Raw genomic sequence first — 16,667 nt, 5'->3', positions numbered from 1 at the left:
GGTGTTTCCACCACTTGGCTGTTGTGGAAACGCTGCTTTGGACACGGGTGTGCAGACGCATGTCGCAGCCGCTCTTCTCTGTCTTTGGGGGACAGACCCAGGGTGCTAATCGCTGGGGCGTATGGTCATTCTGTGTTTCACGTTTTATTTATTTGGCCGTGCCGGCCTTAATTGTGGCATGCGGACTTAGTTACAGCGTGTGGGCCCTCGTTCCCTGACCAGGCTCGAACCTGGGCCCCCTGCACTGGGAGCAGAGCCCTAGTCACTGGACTGCCAGGGGAGTCCCATGCATTTCACTTTTTTTTTTTTTAACATTTTGTATCTTTCTTTTTTTTAAAGATATTTATTTATTGGCTGTGCTGGGTCTTGGTTGCTGTGTGCGGGCTCTCTCTAGTTGTGGTGTGTGGGCTTCTCACTGCGCTGACTTCTCCTGTTGCAGCTCACGGGCTCCAGGGGGAACCAGGGCCACCAGGGAAGCCCCTGTGTTTCACTTTTGAAGGCACTTTCACATAGCTTTCCACAGCAGCTGCCCTTTATCCATGCCCATCGAGCGCTCACTGTTTAGCGTGGGAGGTGGACTGTACGGGCTGAGAGATTGTTAGGCCGGGCCTGCCTCCCTCGTAGGGGTACTCTTCCCCTCTTCTTGGGTGGGATCCTGCTTTAGAATCTGACGAGGACTGGGGGCCCTCGCCCTTGGAAAATGCACACAGGCTCCCAGTGTTGTCCATGGCCTCAAAGCAGGTTGGAAAAGGCACCCTTTCGGGGAGGGGGGGTCCCAGCAAGATGAGCTAGTGCAGGCTGGGTGGGGCCCCCACCCAGGGGGGACCCTCGTGCAGTGCGCAACCTTCGCGGTCGTCCGGGCGGCCCTGCCTGCCGACACCCAGAAGCGTGTTCACCCCCTTACGGACTGGAGATGTTCCCTAGAGCAGCACCCAGGTGGAAACGCGTGTTCAGCCAACGCCAACGCAGCCTTTCATCGCCAGGCAGGGCCTCCTTCCGCCCAAGTGCCGTGAGCTTCAGGGAGGAGGCTCGGGAGGGAAAGTGCTTGGAGCTCCATGCCAGCATCTGCCCTGGGCGTGCAAGCTCAGGACCCGAAGCAGGGCAGCCCGACTTCCAGGGCTGCAAGATGGGGAAGAGACACCCAGGTGGACAGCAGAGCCAAGAAGCCTCTCAAGTCAGCGTGGCGCCAGCCAGCCAGTGAGCAAGAGTGGACGGGGCTTTCAGCCCCGTGTGACATGTGACGTGTGACGTGCAGGCGGGGCTCCCCGGGGCCCCGCCTCTGCCGAGCTCTCACCCGGTCACACCGCCCAGGTGTCCAGGCCCCAGCAGGGGGTACCAGCGTGAAGCACAGTGTCCACCACCCCTCAGGTGGGACCTCAGCCTAACGCTCATGCCTGCAGCTGTGCTCCATCCAGCGGGACCCTGGCCTGCCCGGGTCCCCACCCTCCCACCGAGTCAGGGAAAGGGTGTCCATTCAGGAAAATAAGCCACGGGTCACCCCATTGCCCGCCCTGGCCCAGGCTCGGGAGGCACTTGTGTGCATTTCCTTGGTCCTCTGGGACCCTGTGAAGTCACCCACGGCCCCGTTTTACAGATGACACCATGCCCCAAAGGGCAGCTCCCAGGGACCAGTGGAGGGGCACGGAGCCGGGACCTGGTTCCCGGACCTCAGATCATGCCTTTCCCTTTAAAAATAAATACCTATATATATGTTTGTTTTTTTTAACTGTGTCAAATACACGTAACGTGAAACTTAACGTCTTCACCACTTTTAAGTGCCCAGTTGAGTGGCGTTAGGTGCAGTCATTCGCACGGTTGTGCACCCATCACCCCGTCCATCCTCCGGAACGCTCCATCCCCGAAGACTGAAGCCCCGCCCCCACTAGACGCTCGCCTCCCCCCTCCTCAGCCCCGCCCCTGCCGCTCCATCCCCCGCCCCCCACTGAAGCCCCGCCCCCACTAGACGCTCGCCTCCCCCCTCCTCAGCCCCGCCCCGTGAATGTCCATCCTCCTGTGAGCGGGTCACCCAGTGGCTGTCTTCTGGCGCCTGGCTTCTTTCCCCGAGCATAAGGTCCTTGAGGTTCGTCCACGTTGCAGCAGGTGTCAGAGTTTCCTTCCTTTTTAGGGCTGAGTGACATTCCCTTGTATGGAGGGACCACCCTTTCTCCCTTCATCCATCCATGGACACTTGGGCGTTTTACATGATTTAGCTGTTGGGAGTCACGACGCCACGAACGTTGGCACACGGGTGTCTGTTCAAGTCCTTGCTCTGGGGCACATGCCCAGAAGAGGGGTTCCTGGGCTGTACGGATATTCTGTGCGTTTTTGAGCAAGCTCCACCCTGGTCTCCACTACCGGATCCTGCGTCCCCACCAAGCTCTTTCCTTTCGGCATGCAGTCCGGCCGTGTTCCATGGACGTTTACCTGAGACCAGGCGATGGCTGAGACAGAGGCGGAAGGACAGGTGTGCTGGGTCCTCAACGTGTCTCCAGCCGTGAACCTGGAAACGCGTGCGTGAACTTGACCCGCTCTGGTTACGCCGGGAGGTCACAGTGAAAGAGCCTGGGTCTCCAGTGCGTCCCTGAGGTTCCATCCGGGAGTCCGCTGCCCTCGGGCGCCTGGCCCGGCCCTGGGGACAGCGTGGTGCAGCCACCACCCCGTGAGCCAGCAGAGGAGTGGCCGCTGGCCCAGGAGCCGGCTCGGCGGGTGCCTCCAGACTCCCTCTTCAGGGACCTCTTGTCTGAGTCACGGGCGGCGGGGCCGCAGGAGGCCGTGAGGCTGGCACAGAGGCCCCTGCTACGATCAGCGCCCCCGTATGTGCTCCACCAGCAGCGCCCCTTCTTTCAAGCCCAAGTCAACCGTAATTACGCGTGTCGGTGCTGTGGGCGATGTGCCTGGAGGGCCTTTTGTAGCAACTGCCCTTCTGCGTTAAGGGCAAAACGATTCTTTTAAACACAACACGTACGTCAGCCACGTTAGGATTCCCCAGCCTGAGTCAGGCCCACCTGAGCCCACACCCTCCCTGGGGCCCTCAAGGCTGTTCCGGGGCGGGGGGCTCTCCCCCAGAGGAGCGGGCCTGGGTCAGCCCCTGCCCATCCCCAGTGGCTGTGGGGGCGGTCACCAGAGTCTCGATTGGGCACTCTCTTTGGGAAGCTTAAGGCGAGGGGTCCTGGGAGGGTGGGGGAGCCCAGATGGAGGAGGGGCCAGAGCAGCGTCCCTCCCCTGGGGCAGCTGAGGCCCTGGAGCATCTGGCCTGCAGCCGAGGAGGCCAGGCTGTTGGCACATCAAGGGGGCGGGGCAGGGGGGGCGAGCAGGGCTGCAGGGAGGGGCACACGGGGAAGGTGCCCCTGGAGGGACAGAAGGGGGCAGGGGCAAGGAGGTGGGATACACGGGGTGAGATGGCTCAGGCCCCCACTGAAGTTGTTCTGGAAGTGGGGGTTCCCTCCTGCTTTACAGGAGGGGAGGGACCCAGCCCCGCCCTCTCCCCACCCCCACCCTGTGAGGGGAGGTCCTCAAATTCAGGAGCCCAGGTGGCTCCCCGCCCCTGGGGTATCAACCTGTCTTTGTCCCATGAGGAAACAGAGATTCCTCCTCCTTGCGCCCCGGGCCAGCACACACCAACCCCCCCCCAACCCCACCGAGGGCGCGGATGCCCGTTCCCTAACCCCCTGGAGTCAGACGGGGATGGGGACCCTTCAGCCCAAGAGCCGGAGCTTGGGGGTCAAGGGGAGACTCCCTTCAGCCGGCTGTCCCCAGGCCACAGAGACAGGCGGGGGCTCCATCCGAAGGGACAAAAGCAGAGCCTTCTGTCCCTCCCGGGGGCCCCGTGTGCCTTCGCCGTCACCCCCAACCACTTCATTTCTCCCAAGGCCACTTTCTCTCGCTGTTGTCGCAGTGTGACCGATGCTCCGGACAGAAAGTGGGGAAACGGAGAAACGGCCTTCTCCCAGCCTGCCCCTGAGCTGCTGACCTGGGCTGGGTGCTGCCCTGGCCTCGGGCCAGGCCGCTGCCTTTGCCGTTAGTCCGTCTGCTGTGTTTGGGGCTGGTTCAGGATGAAGCAAGGAGTCCAGTGGAAGTGGTCCCTCCCCCCGACCACGTGAGTCTCGGCAGGCAGCAGCACCACGGGGGCCTCAGGCCCTTGAGGCCCACGAGCCAACAGGCGTTTCTCAAAGGAAATCACATGCAGGGGGGGCATCAGGCAGCTCCAGGGTCCCCAGCTCTGTGCCCGCCAGGCACTCCTCAGAGCATCCCCTTTGCTTGGGCGCTCAGTGTCACTGGGCCCTGAATGGTGGCCAAGTGGCCTGCCCTGCAGCCTGGGACCTGCTGCAGACCATCCACGCTCTCACCCTGGGCCCCACTCGGCCACAGCCTCACAGAGGGCTTTGTAGGCGGGTGGGGAACACATGCTCCAACGTGGCACACACACTGCCTCCAGACTCCAAAAGGGCTGCCAGGCCTCCTGCATGTGCGTGCGCATTCACCTCAGCCCATGCAGTGGAGTCCTACCGCCTACCCGACCACAGAGCCTCCAGGGCATCTCAGAGCACTTTTGTGGGGTTCACCTCCCCACTTGCATTTGCCGTAAGGCGTTGGAAGTGCCTGCTGCTTCCAGCTTATCAGACACACTCCCCATGATGTCATCCACACAGAACCAGAGAGGCGCTGCATGGAGAGCTGGGCTGGTCAGCTCTCTGTGGCCGTGGTGGGCAGAGTCAGACCCGGCGTGGCCCTGAGGCCAGGCCGTGCGGGGGGCGAGGCTGGGGGCTGCTGGCCTACTGCCCACAGGGCTCAGTGGTGTAACCGCGCAGGTCCTCAGTGCAGGGACACCCCGCTGGTGCCCACTCAGCATGCTCTCAATTGAGGACCTGGAGTCGTCCTTCACCTGCTGGTGTGCAGGCCCCGCCCCCTGCTGCACAGGGAGCTGTGAGGCCCAGCGGGGGACACTCCCTCCATGGGCGCACACAACCGCACACCAGCACAAGTGGACACGGACACACGTCCGCGGCCCCACCACACGCCTCGATGCTCAGCCAGGACGGGGAGGAAGCCACCGGCTCTAAGCGGTGCTGGACGCTGGGCCCTCGGGCTCGCCAGGACAAGGAAGCTGCCTGCTCCCAGCCCAGGGTCTCACCTGCAGCATCTTTACAGGGGGTGGGGACAGGACTGCAGGGCTGGAGCAGGCGCCCAGCAGAAGTCGCTGGACCATGGCAACCCGGGCTGCTGACCAGGGCACCCTCTCTTCTCCCAGAGTGGTCCCAGGAGGGAATCCCAGGAGGGGTAACGCAGAGTCACCCTGGACGAGGGACGCTGCCTCTCTCCCTCCTGTCTCCTGGGCCGACCATGGTACAGCTGAGGGAATAGACGCGCTCCCCAAGGCCAAGGGGAGCTTAGGACATCCTTGAAGGAGCACAGTGGGAGTCTGGCCAGGCTGCGTCTGAGCCCAAGCAGGGCCCTGCCTGGAGCTGGGGGAGGGGCCCAGTCTAGAGGGATCACCTCCTAATCAGGAGGGGACAAGACTGGGGTTTGAATAAACTGTGGTTGGAGACAAGTGAGGACATGATCACGCCCCAACTCCTGCATGGGCTCGCATCCCCCACCAAGACCCGCAGGACGTGGCCTGCAGCGTCTCTCGAGGGGCAGGCAACAGCCCCACTCAGTCGGGGGTCTGCCCGCCGGCACCTTCTGAGTCGTGTCCCACGTGCGTCTTCGCCACAGCAGGGCTTTCAGGGACCTGACTGGTGAGGCCCAGCGGAGAGCCGCGCCTGCGCTGCCTTCTCCCGGGGCGGGGGTCAGCAGGCGGCATAAACGCTGAGGGTGCGGGGGTGAAAAGCCCACAGCAGCATGGTTTGGGAGCCTGGGGGCACGGGGACTCAGAGACCCAGAGTGCAGGATCCTGGGCCGCGGCTGGAGAGCATGCTGAGACAGACATGCCCCTCAGGGCCCCGCAGGCCAAGGCCCAGCAGCACCCAGGTCCCCTGGAGACAGGGTGGGGGGGCACCCAGGGTCCAGCCAGATGGAGGAACCAGCGAGGACCACGGGGGCCATCGGGGAGCCGAGCATCGCTGCACGCGGCCTGGCACCCCTGGTCCTTGCCGGTCCCTGCATCTGGCTGGACCCTGGGTGCCCCCCACCCCGTCCCCAGGGGACCCGGGTGCTGCACACGGCCTGGCAACGCCCCTGGGGGCGCCTGGTCATGTGCAAGAGGGAGCGCGAGAGACGGGTGACCAGAAGGTGGGGAGTGGACACACAGGTGTGCACGCACATGTACACACGTGTGCACACACACTGTCATACACACGCATGTGGGGACGCACGTAGATAGGCTCACACAGGTATGTGCTTTTTCTTTCTAACAGAAGGACAGTCCTCACACAGAAGTGTTGTGGGTTTTTTTTTTTTTTTTTTGCATGTGCTGGTTAAAAAAGAAAAGAACCACATTTATTTTACAGGGTAGTATTAAAGTATTATACAAGAATGTTTTTTAATTTAGTGTTTCCTCGGGGTAGAGCACAGGAAGAGAAAAGACTTTTCTGAGGACAAATTGCTGTAGATTTGATTATGAAATTGGGTGAATACTTCACAATTAAGTCGACATTTTGAAAACCAAAGTAATATAAATGAACATAACCACAAATGAAACTAATGGCATTAACGGGGAAATTATTTCAAGTATCAGTTTGTATGCCACTGCACAATGAAAAGAAATCTTACTCTTTTTAGTAATTTTATTGTTAGTAACGATACTGATGATGTTCGCCTAAAACTGTCTAACGATAGAGATGACGGGTGATAGCTAAATGCCAGGTAGATAGACGGATGGACAGAGGGATGGATGGATAGACAGACAGAGGGATGGATGGACAGACAGACAGATACATAGATAAGAGGGCAAGAAAATAAGTCATTTCCTCATTGTTGTTCAGTTGCTAAGTTGTGTTCGACTCTTTGTGACCCCAGGGACTGCAGCACGCCAGGCTTCCCTGCCCTTCACTATCTCCCGGAGCTTGCTCAAACTCATGTCCATCGAGTTGTGATGCCATCCAACCATCTCATCCTGTGTCGTCCCCTTCTCCCACCTTCAATCTTTCCCAGCATCAGGGTCTTTTCCAATGAGTCAGTTCTTCGCATCAGGTGGCCAAAGTATTGGAGCTTCAGTCATTAAGAACCCAGATTTTTTTAGCAAAGATAAAGAGATACAAATATAAAATCAAAGAAGGAAAACCCCGCTACTCTAAAGCTCAGCTGAAATGATCTATAAACTCACACAGAGCCTTGAACGCGTGTCTCATCAGCAAGTAGGGGCGGTGCTGAAGATGCTTAGGGTCACAGGGATCAGGCGCAGGGGTGACCTAGACGCTCCTCCCAAGCTCAGGTGGGACAGAGGCGCCTGAGAGGAGAGAAGCCCAGAGCTTCCTGCGGAGCCAGAAAGGGGGGACATGGGGAAACCAGAGGCCTCGGGGATACACAGCTCCGGATAGCCCGAGCTGGGGCGATCTGAGCCACCACGCAGAGCACTGCCGGGTCTTGATGACGGAAGTAAACACCCGAGGACTACCTAAGCAGAAGCGACAAGTTCCCGGCAGAAGAGTCCCTAAAGTGTGTGTGGACGGTCTGGCCCTCAAAGAGCCAGGGCTTCAGGGCCCACCCTTTGGGGGCGGCTGTGCCCAGTGACCTCCTTCCAAAGAGGACTGTGTGGGCTGAAGAGAGAGGACAGCCTGGCGAGCTCCCCTCGTCCAGGTGCGCAGGGCAGCGGTGCCCGCAGCAGGCAGGTGCCCTGGGGGGTGGAGGAGGGGCACTTCCTTCCCAGACCCACCACCCTCCTCGCTGGGGAGAAACCCCACAAACTCCTGGCGGCTACTCAAAACCGTCCAGCTCAGCAAAAGCAAGGCAGGTCTGAGCTGTCACGGCCCAGAGGGGCCTAAACGCCCCGTGTTGCCCTGGGTGGGACCCTGGGGCAGGAGAGGGACCCTGGGCAACAATTAAGGAAATCTGAATTAAATGTAGGCTTTAATTAGTAACAGTGTATCAGTATTGGTCAACTGATTGTGACAAAAGTACCATCTTTATGTAACATGTTTGTAACAGGGGACATGGGGTCGGGGCTAGGGATTCCCTGCTGTATGATCACAGTTTTTCTCTAAATCTAAAACCATTCTAAAATCAAAAGTGTGTTTAAACACAAAACATAGTAATTGCAACGGATTCAGATGTATTAAATACGTTTTTTTTAAACATCCCTGAATTCATCATGACACTTTTAAAGAATGGGTCGCTTTCTTTTTAAATTTCGACTGGAGTATTGGTCTGCAGTGCTGTGTTAGTTTCAGGGGTTCAGTTATGCAGACACATGCATCCGTTCTTCTTTAGTCTCTTTTCCCTTGTTGGTTGTCACCGAATAGTGAGGAGAGTTCTCGGTGCTAGACCGTAGGTCCTTGTTGGATATCTGTCTTACATATAGTAGTGTGTGTGTGTGTGTGTGTGTGTGTGTGTGTGTGTGTGTGTTTATCGCAAGCTTCTGATTACCCCCCCAGCCCCATGGTTCCCTTTGGTAACCGTGAGTTTGCTTTCGATATCTGTGTGTCTGTTTCTGTTTTTGTAGATGGTAAGTTCGTTTGTTTCATTTTTTAATTAGATCGCACATGTGAGTACTCTCATTGGTGTTGGTCTCTGTCTGACCTACATCATTCACTGAGTGTGACAATCTCTAGGTCCATCCGTGTTGTTGCAGATGGCATCATCTCGTTCTTTTATGGCTGAACAATACTCCGTTGTGTATATGCGCCACATCTTCTTCACCCATCCCTCTGTCAGAGGACACGCAGGCTGCTCCCATGTCCTGGCTGCTGTGACCACGGGGCGAATGTGTCTCTTTGGATGATGGTTTTCTCCAGGTGTATCCCCTGGAGCGAGACTGCAGGACCATGTGATCTTTTTTAGTTTTTTAAGGACTCTTCATCCTGTTCTCCACAGAGGGTGTACCAGTTTACATTCGAGAATGGGTCACTTGAAGGAGCACGTTCATTACTCTGGAAACTGGCAAATAGAAAGGAAGAGTGAAGCATGCATCTTGCCCTTCTTAAAGAAACTGTCCCTCGGGGCAGTCAAACAGTTGAGAAGGGGAAGTTTCTCTTTACAGATTATTCCAAATGAGAAATGGAGAAGGAACACCCTAAGTAGAATATCAGCATTTTGCAGCCCCCGGGCAGTAAATGATCCAGGCAGTGACCGTCGGCGGCTGCTAGAAATGTTACTGACCAACTAACGGGCTGTGGACCAGGCTGACCGTGCGCAAACCCATCCACAAGTCTTACCATCCCAGAAACCTCGAGCCGACACTCGGGGGCCCCGATGGGGGCACACAGCCCCACCCGTGACGTCCGCCTGGCACAAAGCAGGCCTGAAGCGGGTCCCAGCCTCCAGCCCGCAAAGGATGGGCAAACAGAAGACAGGCACACAGTCAACAAAACCAAGAGGGGTGACGGCTCCCCTACTCCAGCAAATGGACCGGGAGGGAACAAAAGAGGAACCGGGGAGGCTGCAGAGAGAAAAAGACGTCGCAGTCACGCCAGCCGACGCAGCGTGTGGCTCGTGTTCTGCTCCTGGTCCCGGTGAAGCGGCTGTCATCTTGGGGACACTTGCGAGGCAGCTGGGAAGCCCTCCAGCCGTGATGGGGTACTTCCTGACCCACGGGATGAGGGCTACCTTTTAGCTGCGATAGTAGTATTGTGGCTGTGCTTTTAGGGCGAGACTCTGTCTTTTCACACAGAGCTGCCCGGACTGCTCTCAGGCAGGGTGAGAGGAGGCTGGGGCTTGTGCCAGGAGGACCCGTGAGGGTGGGGGGCGGCTTGGAGGCGCTGGAACCACCCACCTGATGATGCTGCCACTGGCTGATGAGGCCTTGGTGATATGAAAGAACAGTCTCTCTGCTCTTGGTCACTCGTAGGACAACATTCCGTAATAGAAAATGTAGAAATGAGCTTCCTTTTTAATTAATAGGCTGTTTCTCTGAGCAATTAAAAAAATTATTGGAGTATAGTTGATTTACAATGTTGTATTAGTTCCAGATGTACAGCAAAATGAGTCAGTAACACATATACATGCATCCACGCTTTCTAAGATTCTTTTCCCGCATAGGCTATTACGGAGTGTTGAGTCGAGTTCCCTGTGCTGTACAGCAGGTCCTTATTAGTGATCTATCAAACACATGGGCTTCCCTGGTGGCTCAGACAGTAAAGAATCCACCTGCAATGCGGGAGACCTGGGTTCGATCCACGGAGTGGGAAGATCCCCTGGAGGAGGGCATGGCAACCCACTCCAGTGTAGTAGTGGGTACTTGTCAATCACCATCTCCCAGTGTACCCGTCCCCGCTTCACCCCCTGGCAAGCATGTTTGTTTTCCACATCTGTGACTCTACTTTTATTTTAAGCAGGTTTTGAATTTATAGGGAGAAGCAGAGCCAAAAGTGCAGAGTTCCCTCATCCCCTCTCACTCCTCCTTACCTACCCAGTTCTGTGTTTTTACCATCTTGCTCCAATGTGGTACAGTTTGTTACGGTTGATGAGCCAACACTGATACAATGCTGACACATGATTATTAACTGAGGTTCACATTAGGGCCCCCTCTGCCCCCTGTACCTCTCTGGATTTGGACAGATGCCACCGTTGCAGTCCTGCACAGAGGAACTGTGGCATGGCTCTGAAACTCCCCTGCGCTCCACCTGTTTATCCCTCCCTCCTCCCGAGCACTGGCAAGCCCTGATCTGTTCGTGCTCTTCATAGTTTTGCTGTTTCCAGCACGTGATGTACTTGGCATCATACAGCATGTAGCCTTTGCAGACTGGCTTCCTTCACTTAGCGGGGGCACTGAAGGTTCTCCGGGTCTCTCAGGGCTTGAGAGCCCGTTTCTTTTTATCGCTGTGTAACAGTCCATTGTCGGGAGGTAGCAGTTTATTTATGCGCTCATCTACTGAAAGACTCGGTGGTGCGTAAGTTTTGGCGTCTATGAATAAAGCTGCTGTAACGCCCACGTCTGGGGTCTTGTGTGGGCAGGAATTTCAGCTTATTTGGGTGAATGGTCACCAAGGAGCCTGACTGCTGGGTCAGACGGTAATGGTATGTTTGGTCTTCTAAATAACCACCGAACTGTCTACCAAATGGCTGTGCCTTTCAGCACTTACACCAGCAGTGAGAGTCCCTGTTGCCTCACATCCTTGCCAGTATTTGGTGGTGTCAGTGTCCTGAACTTTGGCCATTCAAGTAGGTATATACTGGTATCTCATGGCTGTTTCCATTTGCATTTCCCTAATGACATATGATTGGAGAAGGAAATGGCAGCCCACTCCAGTGTTCTTGTCTGGAGAATCCCATGGGCTGAGGAGCCTGGCGGGCTGCAGTCCATGGGGTCGCAAGGAGTCGGACACGACTGAGCGACTAGGCAGTGACATGTGATATTGATCACCTGTGTATCTTCTTTGCGGAGATGTCCGGATATTTTGCTTGGCTTTTATTTGGGTCCTTTAAGAGTTCTCTGTGTATTTTGGATGCCGGTCCTTTATCTGACGTGTGTTTTGCAAACATTCTGTCCCCGTTTGTGGTTGCCTTCTCCTTCTCTTCACAGTGTATTTTGCGGTTTTCCATTTTAATGAGGTCTTGTTCATCAGTTCTTCCTTTCATGGAGAGTGCTTTTGCTGTCTTATCTAAGAAGTCATTGCTAAGTTCAGGGTCACCTAGATTTTCTTTTACATTATTTTCCAGAAGTTTTATAATTTTTGTGTTTTTCATTTAGGTCTGTGACACATTTGAGGTTAATGTTTGTGAAAGGTGTAAGGTGAGGTCTGTGTCTAGATTTTTTTTTCTTTTTTTGCATGTGGGTGTCCCATTGTTCCAGCAGCATTGTTGAAAAGATGGTCTTTTGTCCACTGAATATCCTTTGTGCCTTTGTCAAAGATCAGTTACTGTATTTGTGTGGGTCTATTTCTGGGCTCTCTATTCTACTCCGTGGATCTGTTTGTCTGTTCTTTGGCCCATACTTATTGGTGAGGTTTTATAGTAAGACTGGAGGTCAGGCGACGTCAGGCGCCTGGCTTTGTGCCTCCCCTGTGCTGCAGCAGCTGTTGTGGGTCTTTCGCTTTCCATGTCAAGTTAGGGTCAGTTTCTCAGTTTTCACAAAGCAACTGGCCAGGATAGAAGTCAGGCCTTTGGCGGGGGCGGGGCCGGGGGTGTTCCCTTAAATATGCGCTTCCTGTCAGGGAGCACCAGACACTGGTGAAGTGTGAGAGACAATTAATGTGAAAGACAAAGCCCAAAACAAGTATATTGTGAAGGGAAGACAAAGAGGAGCGTGCAGATCATGCAGGGAGAATCAGATCATGAAAAGACATTATTAATATGATCAGTGAGGTAAAAGATATTGCATCTTTTAAGAACAAAATGCTCTTTTATAAAGTAACAGAGAACAAAAGAGCTCTTGAAATTAAAAAATATTATAACAGATATGAACATTTTGATAGATTGAAAAATAAATTGAAAAAGAATCTTCCAGAAAGAGAAAGATGTGGAAAGTTGGAAAGATAATTTAGAAAGTCCAGTGTGTGCTAAATAAAGGTACCTCAAAGAGAAAATGAAAGAAATGTTCGGGAAATAATGGAAGGAAACCTTCTAGAATGGAGGGGTGCAAGTTCCTGATGGAAAGGGATTCGTGAGTACCCAGTACAAGCGATGAAGACAGACACACACCCGGGCACATCAGCAAAGTCCGGAAAACCTGGGCCAAGAAAATACCTCCCAAGATCCTCTATCTGGGCGGGGAGGGGGGCAGTCTTTTTAAATGTTTTTGTCTGTTTCATCAATTTGAGAAAAGGGTATTAAAGTTTCCTACTATGTTTGAAGAGCTGCCTGTTTCTTTAATTCTGTCAAATTGGACTTCATCACACCGAGGCTCTGTGACTAGGTGCATACACGTTTATACCTGTCACGTCCTCCTTGTGAATGACCTCTTGTATCATTATGAACTATCCCTCTTTATTTCTGGAAATGCTTTTTTCCTTAAGTCTGTTTTTTTCCCAGCTTTGTTGATATATAAATTACATACCATAAAATTTCAGCCTCTTGAATTACACAGCCCAGTGGATTCTAGCATATTCAGAGCTGTGCGGCCATGGCCAGCCTAATTTGGGAAGCTGTGTCACTCCAGAGAGGGCTCTCTTGCCCACCGAGGGGCTCATTCCTCCAGCCCACTGGGCCGCTGTGAATAATGCTGTTATGAACTTTTGTGTACAGAAACTTGTGTGATTGTGTTTTCAGTTCTCTTGGGCATATACAAGGCCTGGAGTTTCTGGATCATATCGTAAGCTCTATGTTTAACTTTGAGGAATTGCCAAAACACTTTTCAAAGTGGATGAAGTCTACTTTGTGAGATAGTAACATAGCCACTCCATCTATGGGAATTTTTTCCATTTATTTCCTTTTAATCTGTGTTGAGTGCGCCGACAGCGTATTCGGGCCCTCCTTTTCCATGGTGTGTGTGTGTGTTTTTTTTAAACAATGCCTGCTTTTTACCTGGAGTCTCATCGCATTGACTTCTGATGCCGTTCAGCTTGCCTTCTGCTGCTCTTCAGCTCTCCTCTCTTCTCCCTTTTCCGCTTTATTTTGGATTATTTGACTACTTGTAAAACTCCGTTTTATCTGCTTTTAGCTCTGTCTCTTTCCATTCTCTTCAGTGGTGGCTCCAGAATTGCAGTGTACATCCTTAACTTCTTCCACCCGCTCAGAATTCATAGTGCACACTTCACATAAAGCATAAAACTTGACAACCTTATCGATGTGTCTGCCTCAGCCCTGCTACAACTGTCCCACGGACATTTACCCACATTAAAAGCCCCACAGACCAGTATCATTTCCGCCTAAAACAGTCATATCTGTTTAATAAGGATAAAATAATCTTTCATATTTTGCCCACGAGTCCTTAACACTGTGTTCACTTTTGAAAACCTCCTCTCTCTTCATACTGGATAAGTTCTATTTCCATATTGAGGTTCACTCTTTTCTCTGTCATATCCATTCTGCTATTAAGCCCATCCAGTGTGTCTTTGCAGATTCCGTGGTGGCCCAGACGGTAAAGACACCTGGGGTGTCTGTTGCATCTGCAAAGATGCACCACGCTGGTGAACCTGTGGCTCCATTGCACTGAGCGTGTTTCAGGAATCCACGGCAGGCCGAGAAGTAGAGCAAAACAGGGCCAGGCAGCCGCAGGATGCGCGGGGTGCTGGGTGCTTATTAGTCCTCGATCACCTGGGCAGTGCTCAGAGTGGTCACAGGCTTCACCCTCCATGCCCAGCACTCACACCAGGAGCTGTGGGGGAGGGGATAGCAGGGGACGGAGCCCACCTGGGCGGCATGTCGGTGCCGGGGGCGTGAGGGAGGGGACCGGGCTGGAGCCGTGGAGCCCTGGCGATCAGGGGAGGTGGCTCAGGGGCAGCTCGGCCCCCTGCTCTCAGCCAGGCCTGCCTTCCTCTCGGTGGTGGGCTCGGGAGAGGTGGAGGGCGGTGGGAACAGGGGCCTGCAGCCCGGCTGAGCCCTGGGAGGTGCCCAGTGCGGGGGGCTCAGGCCCCACCAGCCCACCAGACATCTCTGGGGTCTTGTGTGCCTTCGTGCCGCGAGCACCATCCCAGTAGGGATGGATGGGGGTCAGAGGGCACGAACAGGCTGTGACCAGCACCAAGAGCTCCCGGCCAAGGGGCTCTGCTGGACGGCGTATCAGCCAAGGTGATCCTGGTGACCCTAGGGTCAGGGTCCCGGGACCGGTTGTCCCTCCGAGTAACAGAGTGACGCATCGGCCTTAGCACCTCCCCAGCCAAGCTTTCCGTCTTTTCTGGCCTCTGGACCAGAGAGGAGGAAGGAGGGAGTGCCCGGAAGGAACGGGGGTGTCCGGGAGAGGGACAAGGCAGCCAAGTGTCGCGTTCCCTCCTAACCATGCACGTGGAAGGCCCACCGGGCAGGGAGCCTATGCTGGGTTTCGGCGCGAAGCTGGCCGCCCAGAAGCTGCTCCTGGGGCTGCCCGGGGAGACATCTCTGAGGCTCAGCCCGCCCAGGAGGTAGTCCTGTCCCCCGGCAGCTGCGGGGACGTTCACTCCCAGGAAGCAGCCCTGGCCGGCGCCCGGGCCTCGGCTTCCCAGTTTCCCTGAGGACCACCCTCGCTCCCACGGGGCCCGCCCACCTGCGACCCCTCCGCTGGGCTCACCGCCCGCCTCCTCTCCCGGCAGGTGAACAACGAGAACGTCGTCAAGGTTGGCCACCGGCAGGTCGTGACCATGATCCGCCAGGGAGGGAATCACCTGGTCCTCAAGGTGGTCACGGTGACCAGGAGTCTGGACCCGGATGACACCGCCCGGAAGAAAGGTGCCTGCCCCCGCCCCCGCCCCCAGCCTGCCCGAGGGACGCAGGGAGCAGGGCGGGGGCCTGTCTCCCTGCGTCCTGGGCTCAGGCACCTGCAGGGCACCCCATCGCTCGCCCTCCGCAGGGCTCCCAGTCCCCCACTGAGAGCAGGAAACAAGTCGGAAAGGGCACTTAAGAGGTAAGGGCCACCCCGGCCTCAGGCCCGGCTGTGCTCAGCAGACAGACGGGGGCCTGGGGCTCCCGCTCCAAACACTTGCATCGGCCACTGCAGCAGCTCACGGCCTGGGCCCGGGGAAGGCAGAGGTCCAAGGGCCCACCCCGCCTCCCCAAGAGCGGTCACAGCTGGGGGACACTGGGCCTGAGTGAGGCCTGCAGAGGGCAGCCAGGAGCAGACCAGATGCACCCCCTTAGGAGGCTGGAGGCGCATGTGAGAACTTCCAGCACTTCCTGTGACCACCGCCAGCTCCCCACCCCGGGGAGAGGCCCATCTGAGCCATCCCAGCAAGTCAGGGCCCTCCTGACCCTTCTGGAAGGACGAGCGAGGGCGGCATCCCGGGGCCAGGCTCTCACCTCCATCTCTCCCGCCCGCCCCCTCCCAGCTCCTCCGCCTCCAAAGCGAGCTCCAACCACGGCCCTCACCCTGCGCTCCAAGTCCATGACCTCGGAGCTGGAGGAGCTCGGTAAGTGCCGGCTCCCGCCTGCCCTGGCCCAGCGCCCAGCGTGCCCGCAGACTGGCCTCGCAGAGCCCCAGCCTGTGCATGGTTCCCCCGCTTGCCCGCTTGCCCCTCTCCTGGCCCCAGCGCCCAGGAGGGTATCAGGAAGCCTCCCTGAGTGCGGTCTCCCGCGCTGGCCCCCTCGTCGCTCCTGGGCTCGGGGGAGCTTCGCCATTGGGCCTCCTCTCTCTTGTTTCGTCTAACATTGTTTTGTTTTGAATTTTTGGGCCTCTCACTAGTGGATAAAGGTAAGCAGACCCCTGCGGTCTAGGGTGCCCGCGAGATCTTTCCTCTCACGCGTGGCTTGATCCAGAAGGCCGTGGCCCCGGGGGCGGGTGCAGACAGCAGTGGGCTGGCGGGCTGCAGGCCAGGGCACGGGGCTTGCTGGGGCCGTCTCGAGAGGACCAGAAGGGACAGAGGGCTGTGTCCGCTGGGCCCCAGGGCATGGCCTGGGGAGGGTGCGCAGAGCCACGTGGGCCCCTGGCCTAGCGGCTGCATGGCTTATAACAAGGGTGGCACCCGGTGCTGGCGAGCTGCCATCCTGGAGGGTCAGGGACCCCC

The 16,667-nt window shown here is 56.1% G+C and overlaps 1 protein-coding gene across 4 annotated transcripts in view; it reads left to right on the top strand.

Annotated features, from left to right (window-relative positions):
- Nucleotides 1-16,667, top strand: part of SHANK2 (SH3 and multiple ankyrin repeat domains 2) — a 558,458-nt gene that overhangs the window by 521,683 nt on the left and 20,108 nt on the right. For 3 of the 4 annotated variants that reach the window (XM_044943817.2, XM_044943818.2, XM_044943820.2), the window contains 2 exons: nucleotides 15,261-15,396; nucleotides 15,993-16,073. In XM_044943817.2, the coding sequence (XP_044799752.2) occupies nucleotides 15,261-15,396; nucleotides 15,993-16,073 (217 nt within the window). The remainder of the gene's footprint in view (nucleotides 1-15,260; nucleotides 15,397-15,992; nucleotides 16,074-16,667) is intronic. The other variant, XM_044943819.2, reaches the window with a different exon arrangement.

The sequence above is a fragment of the Bubalus bubalis genome, chromosome 5, assembly GCF_019923935.1.
Source record: "Bubalus bubalis isolate 160015118507 breed Murrah chromosome 5, NDDB_SH_1, whole genome shotgun sequence".
In the NCBI taxonomy this organism is placed as follows: domain Eukaryota; kingdom Metazoa; phylum Chordata; class Mammalia; order Artiodactyla; family Bovidae; genus Bubalus; species Bubalus bubalis.
This window is presented reverse-complemented; position numbering and strand designations above follow the sequence as displayed.